General features: G+C 38.6%; 1 protein-coding gene across 2 annotated transcripts in view; it reads right to left on the bottom strand.

Moving 5' to 3' along the window:
• The window catches only part of dennd5b (DENN/MADD domain containing 5B), a 63,029-nt gene that overhangs the window by 23,591 nt on the left and 25,612 nt on the right, over nucleotides 1–13,826 (bottom strand). For both annotated transcript variants that reach the window (XM_044021301.1, XM_044021302.1), the window contains exons 5-8: nucleotides 9,405–9,592; nucleotides 6,356–6,934; nucleotides 4,757–4,988; nucleotides 640–787 (exon numbers count right to left, since the gene is read on the bottom strand). In XM_044021301.1, coding sequence (XP_043877236.1) covers nucleotides 640–787; nucleotides 4,757–4,988; nucleotides 6,356–6,934; nucleotides 9,405–9,592 — 1,147 coding nt within the window. The remainder of the gene's footprint in view (nucleotides 1–639; nucleotides 788–4,756; nucleotides 4,989–6,355; nucleotides 6,935–9,404; nucleotides 9,593–13,826) is intronic.

The raw sequence follows: 13,826 nt of genomic DNA, 5'->3' as shown, positions 1-13,826 counted from the left end.
GGTAGTGCATGCTTGTGTGTGTGGACCTCTGTGAAGTGAAGTGTGTGGTGTGCGTTTATACAAAGTAATCTTTGGTGGGGCTTTGAATATCTGCACAACAACTACACATGAAACCGAGTGAATGAAAACAGTGGCACTTGAGAACTACTAACCCTTTGCTCTGTCATACGTTTGTGCATAAACACACACACACACTTACACACATGCGCACAAACACAGACCTGTCGGGATTAAAGTTTAAGGGAGAGGTAAGGGGGGAAAGTGACAGTGCCATCTAGTTGAAATAACATGTTTTTTCTCCATGCCATATATGGCCAAAATGACACCACTTAGTGGAGAGTAGTAAAAATGATCATTTCCAAGGCTAAAGACCAGATTCAAAAAGTGCAGTTTGAATGGGTTTCAATTGAGCATTTTTTGCACAAAACAGACTAAACGTAACTTTTGCTCATACACAGCATATTTTAGCCTTACTGCTGGAGCTGAGCTGGACATAACAAGATAACACATAACATAGATACAAAATAAACAATCTTGACACATTTCATGACATATGCACAAACATTGACAGAGTTATCAAAAAATTAAGAAGGCTAAATTATGAACAACATTTTAATGACTAAAGCAAGGTGGACTCACTTGTTGGTCAGCCCTGAGTTTAGGACATCAGCCTGGAGTTTGGGGAAGAAGCCCTGCTCATATTTGCCCTGACCGATCTTCATGTCCAGCAGGTGTGGGTGAATGGCCATATGGTCAATCTTCATTAGCCGCTGCTCAATGGCCTGAGCTGTAGGGGGAGACAGAGTCAAGCTGTACTCCCATTGTAGGATGTACTACAAAACAAATACATATGACACAAAACTGCACTTTCTAATCCACAGTCAATAGAGCTGAACATCTTAAACCTTAGTTCAAAGTGTGACCAGGTAAAAAAAATACAAGCAGTCAGATAATGAGACAGATACAAACAATCTTCTTATAAAATTGGGTGACTGTGTATGCGTTCACATATGAAGAACCTATGAGAACAGGGACCTCAAATTTAAATGATCTGGGGGCCACCAAGTATCTAGTCTTATGGGGAGGGGGTTGAAAAGTGCATCTTTTTGGGAAAAAGCCACTGCTCAGTAGGAGTGAGTGATATGAGCTTAAAATGATGTAATAATATTCCATCATGATATTGCAATAACAATATTTATGACAATATTTCCCAGAATTTCAAAATAACATGTGTTTTGATAAGGGACAATATGTAGTTCATCATAAAAACGTATTTATGATGTAAAATGAAGCTATATTTTAGAAAAAAACAAAATATTATAACTTGATATCGACTGGAATGCCTGCAGCTTTTTGTTTGAGACCTCTACAGTAGAATTACATTCACTTTACCAAATTTGAGTGATAAAAAAAAAGGCTTTAAAACATGACAAATTCAACTTCATGAATTGAGATGGTGGGGGAATGTTTGCATACAAACATTTTTCATTTCTAAAAGATTCCGATTGGAATTTACATGCATCAAACATTCAGTCAGAATGGACTATTTTGACATGCGCAATATTGTCTAATTCTCCAGAAGTAGAAGCAGAAGAAGGCGCTTCACTTTTACTTCTATGTCTGTAACATTTGTGTTTGTTCATTATTATTTTTTTGGAATGAACAGCCGTAACAAAACATGTCACGTTTATGTGGATAATATAGGTATATATAATATATAGCACCAAACCAGGTAGTCATGATAAGATCCAATGTTTACATGAACATCGATCTGAATGACAAGCAGCATCTATCAGCCCTCTCGTTTGGAGTGAAACAGATTTTTCAGATTGGCATTACATACATTTACATTTACATTACATATTTGTATTCTGATTAGGCTTTCATTCTGATTACTTGTGACACACACAAGTAATCCACGTAAATGTGCCATATTTCCATTTTGTTACTCTCCAAAAAAAGAATAACGAACAGACATGAAAGTCACAGATGCGCAAAATGAGACAGTGGACAGCGAGGGGACAAGCAGACACATGCAGCGTTTACTACAGAAGCAGGAGTGAAGCTTCTAATGCTTCTATTTCCAGAGATTTAGACAACGCTGTGCATGTCAACAATACACATACTTATATATTTACTATATGCATGTCATTTTTCACCACATGTTCTCACACATACAATGTGTGAAGACAACAGATGCTGAATTTGCTTTACAGGATCTTTAACAAGTCCAGGTCTGACTTGAATATAAGAGCAGGTGTCAGGTTGCAACCACAGAGAGCTTTGCAGGTTTTGGATTTGGATCAGCACTGAGGGGTTGAAAAGGTTTTGACCAGCCAGTTTTTTTTCTAAATATATATATATATATATATATATATATATATATATATATATATATATATATATATATATATATATATATATATATATATATATATATGTATTTATATACAATATATGTATATATTTATATATATATATATACATATATATATGTATATATATATATATATGTATACACTGCCTGGTCAAAACAAAAGTCCAAAAGTCGCCACCTGGATTTAACTAAGCAAATAGGTAAGGGGTTGCTGCAGTTGGTCAGGTCTAGGTTCAGCAACATTATGTGCCCAAAGAATGAGGTCAGCTGACTACCTGAATATAATGAATGCCCAGATTATTCCATCAATGCATTTGACAATGCCAGGATTCATCAGGCTCAAATTGTGAAAGAGCGGTTCAGGGAGCATGAGACATCATTTTCACACATGGATTGGCCACCACAGAGTCCAGACCTTAACTCCATTGAGAATCTTTGTGATGTGCTGGAGAAGGCTTTGCGCAGTGGCCCGACTCTCCCATCATCAATACAAGATCTTGGTGAAAAATGAATGCAACACTGGACGGAAATAAATCTTGTGACATTGCAGTAGCTTATGGAAACAATGCCACAGTGAATGAGTGCCGTAATCAAAGCTAAAGGCGGTCCAACGATGTGACCCTTTTTTTTTAGGTGGTGACTTTTTTTTGGCCAGGCAGTGTACATACTGTATGTATATATATATATATATATATATATATATATATATGTACATAAATAGATATACAGTATATACCACTTAAATAGAACCTGTCAGACAAGGGCAGACATCATGCTGCGATCTAAAGAAATTCAGGAACAAATGAGAAACAAAGTAATTGACATCTATCGGTCTGGAAAATGTTACAAAGACCTTTGTAAAGCTTTGGAACTCCAGAGAACCACAGTGAGGGCCATTATTCACAAATGGAGAAAACATGGAACAGTGGGCAACCTTCCCAGGAGCCCAACAAGAATTACCCCAATAACGCAGCGACGACTCATCTAAGAGGTCACAAAAGAACCCAGAACAACATTTAAAGAACTGCAGGCCTCACTTGCCTCAGTTAAGGTCAATGTTCATGACTCCACCATAAGAAAGAGACTGCATGGCAGAGTTCCAAGATGAAAACCACTGTTGGGCAAAAAGAACATGAAGGCTTGTCTCAATTTTGCCAAAAACATCTTGATGATCCCCAAGACTTTTGGGAAAATACTCTGTGGACTGACGAGACAAAAGTTGAACTTTTTGGAAGGTGTGTGTCCCATTACATCTGGTGTAAAAGTAACACCACATTTCAGAAAAAGAACATCATACCAACTATATGGTGGTGGTAGTGTGATGGTGTGGGGCTGTTTTGCTGCTTCAGGACCTGGAAGACTTGCTGTGATAAATGGAACCATGAATTCTGCTGTCTACCAAAAAATCCTGAATGAGAATGTGCGGCCATCTGTTCGTGACCTCAGGCTGAAGCCTTTCTGAATTCTGAATGGCTAAAGAAAAACAAAATGAATACTTTGGAGTGGCCCAGTCAAAGTCCTGACCTGAATCCTATTGAGATGCTGTGGCATGACCTTAAAAAGGGAGTTCATGCTCGAAAACCCTCTAATGCGGCTGAATTACAAAAATTCTGCAAAGATGAGTGGGCCAAAATTCCTCCACAGCGAGATTAGATTTTTTCCCTCCCTTAATAATAAAAACCGCATTGTGTTTACTTGTGTTGTCTTTGACAGACATTTAAATTTGTTTGATCATCTGAAACATTTAAGTGTGACAAAGAGAGACAGTCTGACTCAGGCCTGAGTCTGACCTCCTACCTCACACTGCTAATTCAGCACCAATCAACAAAGACAAGACCAAGCAGCAGTGATGGAGGGAAAAAAGTCATGACCTAACACTCTCAGTGACACATTATAGGTGTGTGAGTGTGTGTGAGAGAGAACGAGAGAGAGAACGAGAGAGTTTTCTATGATGAAGAGTAATCCCACATGATAAATAAGTGGAAGGAGAAACAGAGGAGGGGGAGGCAGAGAGCTGGATGTATAGTTTGTGTGTATGTTTTCAATTGCACTGCACTGAGCATTTCTGTCTGACCACAGCTAATAATTCACCGATAGGCTTTGAAGGCTGAATGCACATGCTGATCAGTTACTGTATAACCAATACCTTACTGGCTCTTCTCAACTTTTCTTATGATTTTAATCCTACTTACGGTGAAATAAACCACACATGATGGCTAGTATTGTTGCCTCACAGCAAAAAAAATTGCTAAATTGTACTTGTGAATGTGAGAGTGTGTGCCCTAACTTTCCCCCTTTGTGAGCTGGTGTTCGATCCTAACGTGGCGGATAAAGCAGTAGACAATGAGTGAGTGAACTGGTCTGAGACATTGAGCTCACCAGACTCGTGGAGGATGGAGCACCTCTGGTAGGTGGAGGTTCGCAGGCTGGGAGTGCGCACATTATATAGTCTGGTCTTGTCAATGCGAGCGTCAAAGACTCGTAGCAGCGGCTCCTTCTCCTCCCACTGAGACATGATCTTGTTGTCAATGAAGGTGGCGAACATCTGCGTTTCAATGAAATGGGAGAGGAAGGGGAGGTATGGCTCAGGCTGGTCCGACAGGAACGAGGCCTGGAACAGGAGGATACATACAGAAATACAGAAATGAATAAGAACATTTCAAATGACTGATCCGAGATGAGGGAAATGGATGGGTTAGTGGTTAGCATTGTTGCCTCACAGCAAGAAGGTGCTGGGTTCAATTCCTGGTTTGGGGCTTTTCTGTGTGGAGTTTGCATGTTCTCTCCATGTCTGTGTGGTTTTCCTTGCATTCAATTATGTATAAATGTGGCGGCGCACTCAGCATCTGATCAACGTCCATCTGACCACACAATTTTGTTGTGCAATTTCAGTTGTATAATGACAACACATCCTTTACCTTCATCCTTTCATAGATAGATGTAATGGTGTGACAACAATGAGTATACATCTCTTGTTTTACCGATGATACCAAAATATGATTATGAGACTGGTAATACTCTATCTAGCTGAATACAGGAGGCAGTCCCTTTGTTATCCTGATCTTGTCCTGAAGTTGACTTATTACATTTTTTTACATCACAAGGCTATAGTGTATAAAGACCATAAGCCATATACAAAATAGTGTACATAGTCTGAGTGATTATGCCCACAATGAATATCCACAAGGGGGTGACTCTGCTGGTTGCAGAGATAACTCTTGAGCTACTAGTTCTCAATTAATTAATTTATTTAGTATATTATTTTTTAACCTGTCCTGTCTTACGATGTTCTACTTTTGAGGAAAATAATGATAACATGAGTCGACACCAATATGATTGACAGCTGATATGCTGCAATTGGAGCCTGGTTGCAAGTGAAGTCTGTGAATTTCCATTTGCAAAACCTCCACATGGGGAGGTCACACAGCTCAGTACCAAATTAGATTTGTGTCAATATTTTCAAACAACACTTTTCATGAAGCAAAGAACAAATTTTAAGAAGAAAATAAAATATCGATTTAATCATTCAAAAATATTGTATTTTATCGTTTGAAAATACACTCCTAAATTAGGGAGCGCAAATCTGAATACTGATTGGCCATCACGTTCTTGGATAGAGGTCCAGCCACTTTAACATTATATTTTTATACTCACTCTCACAGCAAGGTTCAAAAGGGCGCTAGCGTTAAAGTCAAGGAGGTAGCAGCCTATACAGCCAACTAAAAATCAATGTTTATATATGATTATTTGTTGAAACCAGAGTATGTGTAGAAAACCCACGGAGAACATTAAAACTCCATAATGAAAGGCCCAGATGGAAAATTATGGAAAATTCTACAATCCTAGTATCATCTAAAATCCTCCAAACATCAGCACATTAAGACACACACAGTTATAAGCCTAGATAACAAAGACATTATTGTGTATGACTAATGACCAAGAGTCATCAAATATTTTGTCTGTGTTTAATTTCATTACCTTGTCAAAGTTGTGCATCTGCTCCCTGTTGGTGAGCCAGGACTCCAGGTCTGGTGCACTCTGAATGACAAAGGCTTCATAATCCGCAAACATGGTGGTGAAGCGGTTAGCAAACACTTCCCTCAGCTGGACATTCAGCTTTGCATTATTTAGTTCCTCCTCTTCAACTTCAGTACGTACCCCTTGTCTGTCTGTCTCGTGAGCTTTGATACCCGCCCTAAGAGCGCCCACATGGGCCAATGTCACCCCAGTGCATTTGGTCAATGCCTGCAATCTCTCCAGTGTGGCATTTCCCTGCAACAGCTCCAGCATATTCTGTTCCTCCCCTGCCAGGTTGCTGTTGAGCACGTCATCCTCCAGCTGCTGAAGGCCGACAGTTGTACGTTCCCTGCCTGACATGGATGGATTGTCACCAGGGTTGCTGCAAGTTTGTGGAGGCGCCCCTGTGTCCAGAGAAACGCCAAAGCTCAGCAGGACCTCGCGGAGTTCCTGGATGAACTCAGTCTTGTTGGGGAAGAGGGGGAAGTCTTCTGGAAGCTCGATGTAGTGGTTGTCAATGTCCACAAAACATAAGTTGGCCTAGGAGAGTGAAAGACATTCATATTTTAGGAATATAATAATCATTTTATTTATAGAGCACATTTTTCAAAACAGAGTTTACAAAGTGTTTCCACAGACCAGATTAATAAAAGTTAAACAAGACAATAGACAAATCAATTCTAAAATGAACAGGAAGCCAGTGAGATGATATAACTAATGATTGCTACAATCTCCTACAAAAGGTGTAGTTCAGGTTTTAAGTAGTAGTTGCGTGCAGTACTGACATGTCATCAGTGCTGACTTGGTTTTGCATGGCCTTGGCATACTGCCAGCACCAAAAACCAGTCTGAGACATGGATGCTCACTTTCAGTGGAAATATAGCTCTTAGTAAATTTACAAAAAAGGCTCACCTTAAAATATTTATGTCAGCTCAATTATATGATATCTATATCTATAATCAAAGCTTCTTCTAGCAATAACGAAGCATTTTCTGGCATAAACTTGAAGTTAACTGCTCATTTGCTAAATGAAAGCCCATAGAGAAATAAAAATCTGTTGTTCAGTTTTAACTAAGAGATCTAAGAGATCTTAAAGGTCCCATGTTATACCCTATTTCTCCAAGTTAAAATAGTTCCCTGGTGTCCTAATGAACATGTCAGTGACATGCTTTGGTCAAAATACCATAAGGATAAAGAACCATAGCAGTTCAATAACCCTGCCAAAACAGCCCTTTTCAGAACACTCGGTTTTGTGCCTGGTCCCTTTACATGCAAATGAGACACAGGCAAACACACATCCACTTCTTCCAGGGGGAGTGTCGACCCCGGCACACTCACGCTACCATGACAACAGTTGAACATGAACCGTGGGAGAAACATGGCTGGTGGAGGAAACATTGCGGTTCAAACATTGCGTGTCAGAATGGTCAGTTATGAGTTTTACTACTTTTCATTGTGCCCCCAATGTAAGCTATGTTTTAACTGAGGGTGACAATGCAGGGGGCATGTACAGCTCATCCAGTCCTTCATAGTCTTAAAAAAAGCTTGAATTATACACACATTTCTGGAACTGCAAGAACTAAGGATGTTTTTTTGTGATTAATTGAAATTACACTGTCTTCTGGTAATGGTTCACAGGACACCTCGAGACATAAACATAGTCATTTATAGATCTTTATATTGTATATTTTTAATTAATGGAGTTGAACTTTTGTAAAGCCTTCCTAAAGGCCATAAATAACACAGAAACGGAGAAAAAGACAGAGTTTAAAACTCTACCTTTTTCTACGTTGTTTCCTACTTTTTTAGTGTGTTTTCTTTATTTTAACTATGGGCACCATGAGCACCATGTACACCATGCTTGTTGTAGCCCTGTTACTGTATTTTTTTTAGACTTTTCAGCCGTGTCTGGGGAGTCTGCGGGAGGAGCAACCCGATGTCCCCATGAGCTGAGGAGGAGGCGACGGGGGTGTCGTGCTGGAGCCTATCGCTGTGCAAGGAGGAGATGCTTCATCCATTATTATGAGAAATGTAATATCTCTCCTAAATAAGAGTACCGGCACTGCAGCATCATGGTGATTAAGGAGGCATGGCTAGGGCTGTAATCAACCAAAGAAATTCTTAGTCGACTGAAGCCCTGAAATGTCAACTGAAAATCGACTAATCAGAGGTTTTGCATCACGTGCATCGGTTATAGCCCATGATTTCTGATAATATACTATAATGTCAACTAGTGAGATTAAGCTGAGCGCGTATGTTCAGTCTCGCTCTGCTTCAAATCACAGTATTGTGGGTCTTAAAACCATAAACTTTATATTTGAATTACGGTTGTTTGATCGCCGTGAATGATGATATCACATTCCAGTGCTTTCGTTAATTTGTTTCGGCCAATCAGCTGCTCGTCACAGAGGAAATACATGGCTAGTTTAATATGCAGCTGCTGCTTCGCTCCTCATTGTGACTGCTGCTTCAAGAAGCTGTGTGTGTTTTCACCGTTGAATAAAGATGGACAAGGAAAAACACACTGCAGAATAACTACATTGTGGCTGTTACAGAGCAAATCTTCAGCTGTACTTCTGGGCATGCCGATGCCAATCTAGAATCTATGCTAGAGGACTTTATGCGAAAGCATTAACATTTAAGCAAGTGGACTTTCTCCAGAGTTTAAACACAAACGGATCGATTATTTAGCAAGCAGAAAGAGAGTGGCAGATCATGAGAATAACTGGACACTTGAAGTGAACAGACTCAGTAGTTTTTGCTGAGATGACAACAGCGATGAAAATAAAGCACCTCAAACCTCTTATTAACCTTCTATCTTCTTATGGGTTCATTAATGTTGTTAATCTATGTTACGTTACTGTTCATTTAGGTCAGGGTAAAAAGTGCTACAGAAAAGATGCAATAGAAAATAACTTTTTTTAACTTGCTTCTCTGGTTCTTTCTTAAAGTGGACACTTCAACTTGCTTAAACATTAAATAGCTACCAACACTGTGGTTGGCTACGTACCTCCTGAGGAAGCTCCAGTTTGGAGGGATCAGTGCCCTCTGCTGACTGCAGGCCCATTAAGTAGGGAACAGGAGCATCCAGGAAGTGGAGGAGAGAGGCGGGCAGGATGGGAACATAGACGTGCTGCCACTGGAAGGGAAACAGCAGAGTGGTGATGCCTTCTGCCACCGTCATCAACCGTTGGTAGTCTGAGAGTGAGAGACAATTATGAGTCACTCAGAAAGACAGGGTCAGGACCAACAGGTGGGTCAAGGGAGACAGTACAACTAAATTTTGGACGCATTGGTGTGCATAACATTTCGTAAGCCTTGGACATTTGTCTTCCTTAATGTCTGTCTGTGAAACCTGTGTTCTCTATCAGCACTTACCTGAACTCACATTCAAGGAAGAATGACGTGACGGTCTAAATAGTCTAGTAGTCATATGCCCCGGATTTAGGCCAGACAGTCCAGATTTCAAATACCCTGTCTGGCACCCAGCACAACCTCCAGCTGGACGCTCAGTTGTCCACCCTTTTGGAGGTGCACTGGAACACAGCATAACTTCCAATGCCCTAAGATCGATGATCTAACAAATTAGCATATATCATTTAACCGATGATATATGTCAGATATATAATGTACAGACATTCGCTCAAGAATTTTCCTCTGTGTGTGTGTCTCTGTGAATAGCTTCTCCTGGTCCCGAAAATACATTAACAATACATTCATATTGAGTTTAAGAGTCATCAGATGTTATTATGTTTCCCAGAGTGAAAAGCCTGCATAATCTCCAGAAAATAAAGGAATAAAACTCCATTGATACAGACTGCATCATATCTAAATCACCTGTATCACATGCAGTCAGGCATGTCTGTGAATGACTAGTACGCCATTTTGGATTGGATTATTTCAATATTGTGAGGGGGAAAGTCATCAAATTTATATTTTTGTTTCAAGACTTTATTTTTTGATGGCTATCAGGATGCCAAGTCTTTTAGAAAACAATTCCAGCTTTAGGCCTGAGTTTATTTCCCGTATCCTTGTGTCAGCAGAGGTTCACTATATTCCACTTGATCTAAGATCTTGAGTTGTAAATAGGGCTGCAATGATTATTTTGTTATCTTTGTAAGAAGCCATGTAATAACATTACATAACAATCAGTGGAGAAGCCAATGTTGTGATGTTCTTCGTTGGTTCAGAATGCAGTAGGTGTATACGATGGGAGAAGTAGACCTACTGCTCCCAGCACTTCTGTATTGTAGTGTATTGCAGTAATGCAGTGTTTCCTCTACATTCATTTCAGAGTGGCGGCACGCCATTCCTAAAGCGACTTACCAGAGAAAAGTTATTATCTAAAGATAACTCATAATAGATTTTAAATATTAATTTGCAAAATATTGATGGCCAGCTAACTTTACTTAACATATCGGCAGCTTAAGTTAATTGGGCTTGGTGCCAACTCAGTATCGCTAACGTGAGTAAACTAATTGATAGCATTAAGCCAATATCTACACGCCATGATGAATCTGCTGACTGCAATTTCAGATGAGCTTGTTCAAATACGACATGTGATGAAGATGACGCTAGTCAGGTATCATTAGCCTTTTTACTGACTCATAAATGAAGAAGAAGACGAAGAAAAAATACTTTTACATTTACTGTTCACACAAATAATCAGATGTGATGTGAGTGTAAATTATCTAACGTTAATGTTTTAATTGTATAAGACAAGTAACATTAGACAGGGAGAAGCAGTGGAACAAAGTGAAGGAGAGCAGAATACAGCAGGGGGAGTGAAGGAGCAGGAGAGCAAAGTGATGGTGCAGGAGAGATGAGAGTAGAGGAGAAAAACCTAAAGGGAAGCACAGGCTGGGACCCTAAAAAATTGAAAAAGAAAATCCACTCATGGTTCCACCAAACTTATAATAGTGAGTGTTGATTAACCTTTTTTTCTTTATTATTTCTTTGCATAATATACATGTCAATATTTCTGTTAAATAAATAAATGAATATTAAATAAAATAATGAATAAATTCAGTGTATCAAGTGTCATTTGTTTACACCGCCACAGCTCTGTGAATTGAAGTCAGACAATCATTTAAATTATATCACTTAAGTTACTATAATAGCTGCTTATTAAAGTTTGAAGTGTAAAGACTACGAACTTACTCTGTTACTGTTTTTTGTTTTTTTTAAAAGCATGAAAATCTGGCACAAACACAACACCATTCCATGCTTTTTCCACACACACACATACACAGTGTGCATAGAGACAGAAATCTCTGTCCCTAAGGTCATTAAAATAATAACAAAAGCAAGAGACACATTTGGTCTGACAAATCACCTTGTGAAGCTTCACAAAGAGGCACTTGCAAAACCAATTACACATATGATAAATCAATCTATAAGACAGGGAATAGTGCCATCATCATGGAAGATTGCTAGAGTTACCCCAATATACAAGAGTGGTGAATGTCAGTACTAGTTTGATACCGAGCGAGATCACTTCTATTTTTCAAAATAAGACGTTACTAATTCAAGTGCATTGATTTTTACTGTACTATAACAACACATTGGCCCATCAGTTCTGACAGTGCTTGACACAGTTGACCCCAGGAGCATGCTGACTCCCTCACCTATCAAACAATTTTACTGTATCTCCACTACCATATTGTTTCACTGTTGTACATTTTACTTTTTATGTTTAAAATATATTTTTTGTATTGTACTGCTGCTGGGTCCAAACAATTTCCCCTCGGGGATGAATAAAGTATTTCTATCCTATCATTTTTGAGAAATAAAGCCTCAATTAAGCAGACACAGGGAGGTTAAAAGAGAGAGAGAGCTTGTCACCATTCATGACAGAAGATTAATTGTTAATATTGTTAATATTGTTTGAAGTTGTTCGTCTGTACCTATTATTATGCTTTTATTGTTAAGAAGCCACAGTAATTGTTCACTTCGTTTAAATACTTTTACTTCTTATACTTAAGTACATTTTATATCAGAACATTACTTTTGATACTTAAGTACAGTAAATGTCAGGTACTTTAATATTTTTACTACTTGTGAAAGGTGACTTTATCTTCTACCAAAGTAATTTTCTTTACCGAATGGTCAAAAGAGCACGCGTGAGTCAGCAAAAGTAAAGTAAAGCAAAAGTTTTTCTTCTTACTGTCTTTTGTTGTTTACATAAAAAAAAGTTCTATATGCTTATTAAGAACTGGAATGTATATTTTTTTCATGTATTTATTTATTTTTATGTAAATTTAATTTGCACATTTAAGGCCATAAACATCCTGCTTTGTGGCACTGCACTTTGCAAGACAGATGTATTGAATAAGTACAAATACTATGAACAAATACTTTTCGCCTTCTCAGGAATATTTTTTCCTCTTCTGTAACACATACATCATGATATATCATAGATAAATTGTCTTGTGATGAACAGAGTATCTCAAATCACTGTATCATGATACCATTGTTATCAAACAAAATTGTATTGTCGTGGGGCGTACACTAGAGTTGTATGTTGCGATTTTTTTTTCCTCACTAAATGCTGCAAAGTGTCCTCCTTTTTGGTGTTGTGGAAATGGCCACCCTAGGAGCTCATTCGGCTCATTCAGCAAAAATTTACTGATCCATCAACACTACATCACAGAGCGACTTAAATTTATTAAAGGATTTTCTCTACGTCAAAAGGCCTCAGCACTCTGACAAAGTTGAAGTTAAAATGGCAGGAAAACTACCTTAAAATTCCAGTTTAACCAAACTTGTTTGTTCTCATGATTCCAAACAAATTTATCAGTCATCGGATGTGATGAATCATTTTTTTTATTGGGTTTCATATGGAAGGGAGGCATTGTGGCTCAGTAACACCACAACTATGAGCAATCGTTTTCTATAGGATTTCAGGAAAAATGGGTTCAAGACACAGTTAAAAAAAGGACCATGCTACATGTACTATCCATGTTCTCTGTCCAATCACATGCACTATGGGGATTAAGCGTATTGGACACTCTAAAGTGAGTGTGAGCTTGAATGTTTGTCTGTGTCTCTGTGACCCTATTATGAACTGAATATTTTCACAAAACTTGAGGCGGAAAGTTGTCGAAAGGTTTTGCGAGACTGAGGTCAGGGAACTGCTCCGCGACTTGCGTGGGACTTGAGGGCCTATCATGACTGTGTGCAGTCATTGTTTTATTTGATATTATGATGACGTATCTATCTTTGATCCTTCTAACCCTTAAGTATATTATCTTTCTTGTTTTTAATTTTTATGAAATTTATATACATATTTCAATGTATTTTTCTCTGGGAACCCCTGGGACCTCTTCATTGAACCCTCGGGGTCCCCTGCTATTGATAACCATTGTTCAAACTACTACAATACGCATAGTTTTGTCATAATATTTGGATTCATCAGAGACACACATATTCT

The sequence above is a fragment of the Solea senegalensis genome, linkage group LG3, assembly GCF_019176455.1.
Source record: "Solea senegalensis isolate Sse05_10M linkage group LG3, IFAPA_SoseM_1, whole genome shotgun sequence".
NCBI lineage: Eukaryota > Metazoa > Chordata > Actinopteri > Pleuronectiformes > Soleidae > Solea > Solea senegalensis.
Note: the sequence above shows the minus strand (reverse complement) of the source record. Positions and strands in the feature narration are given on the sequence as shown.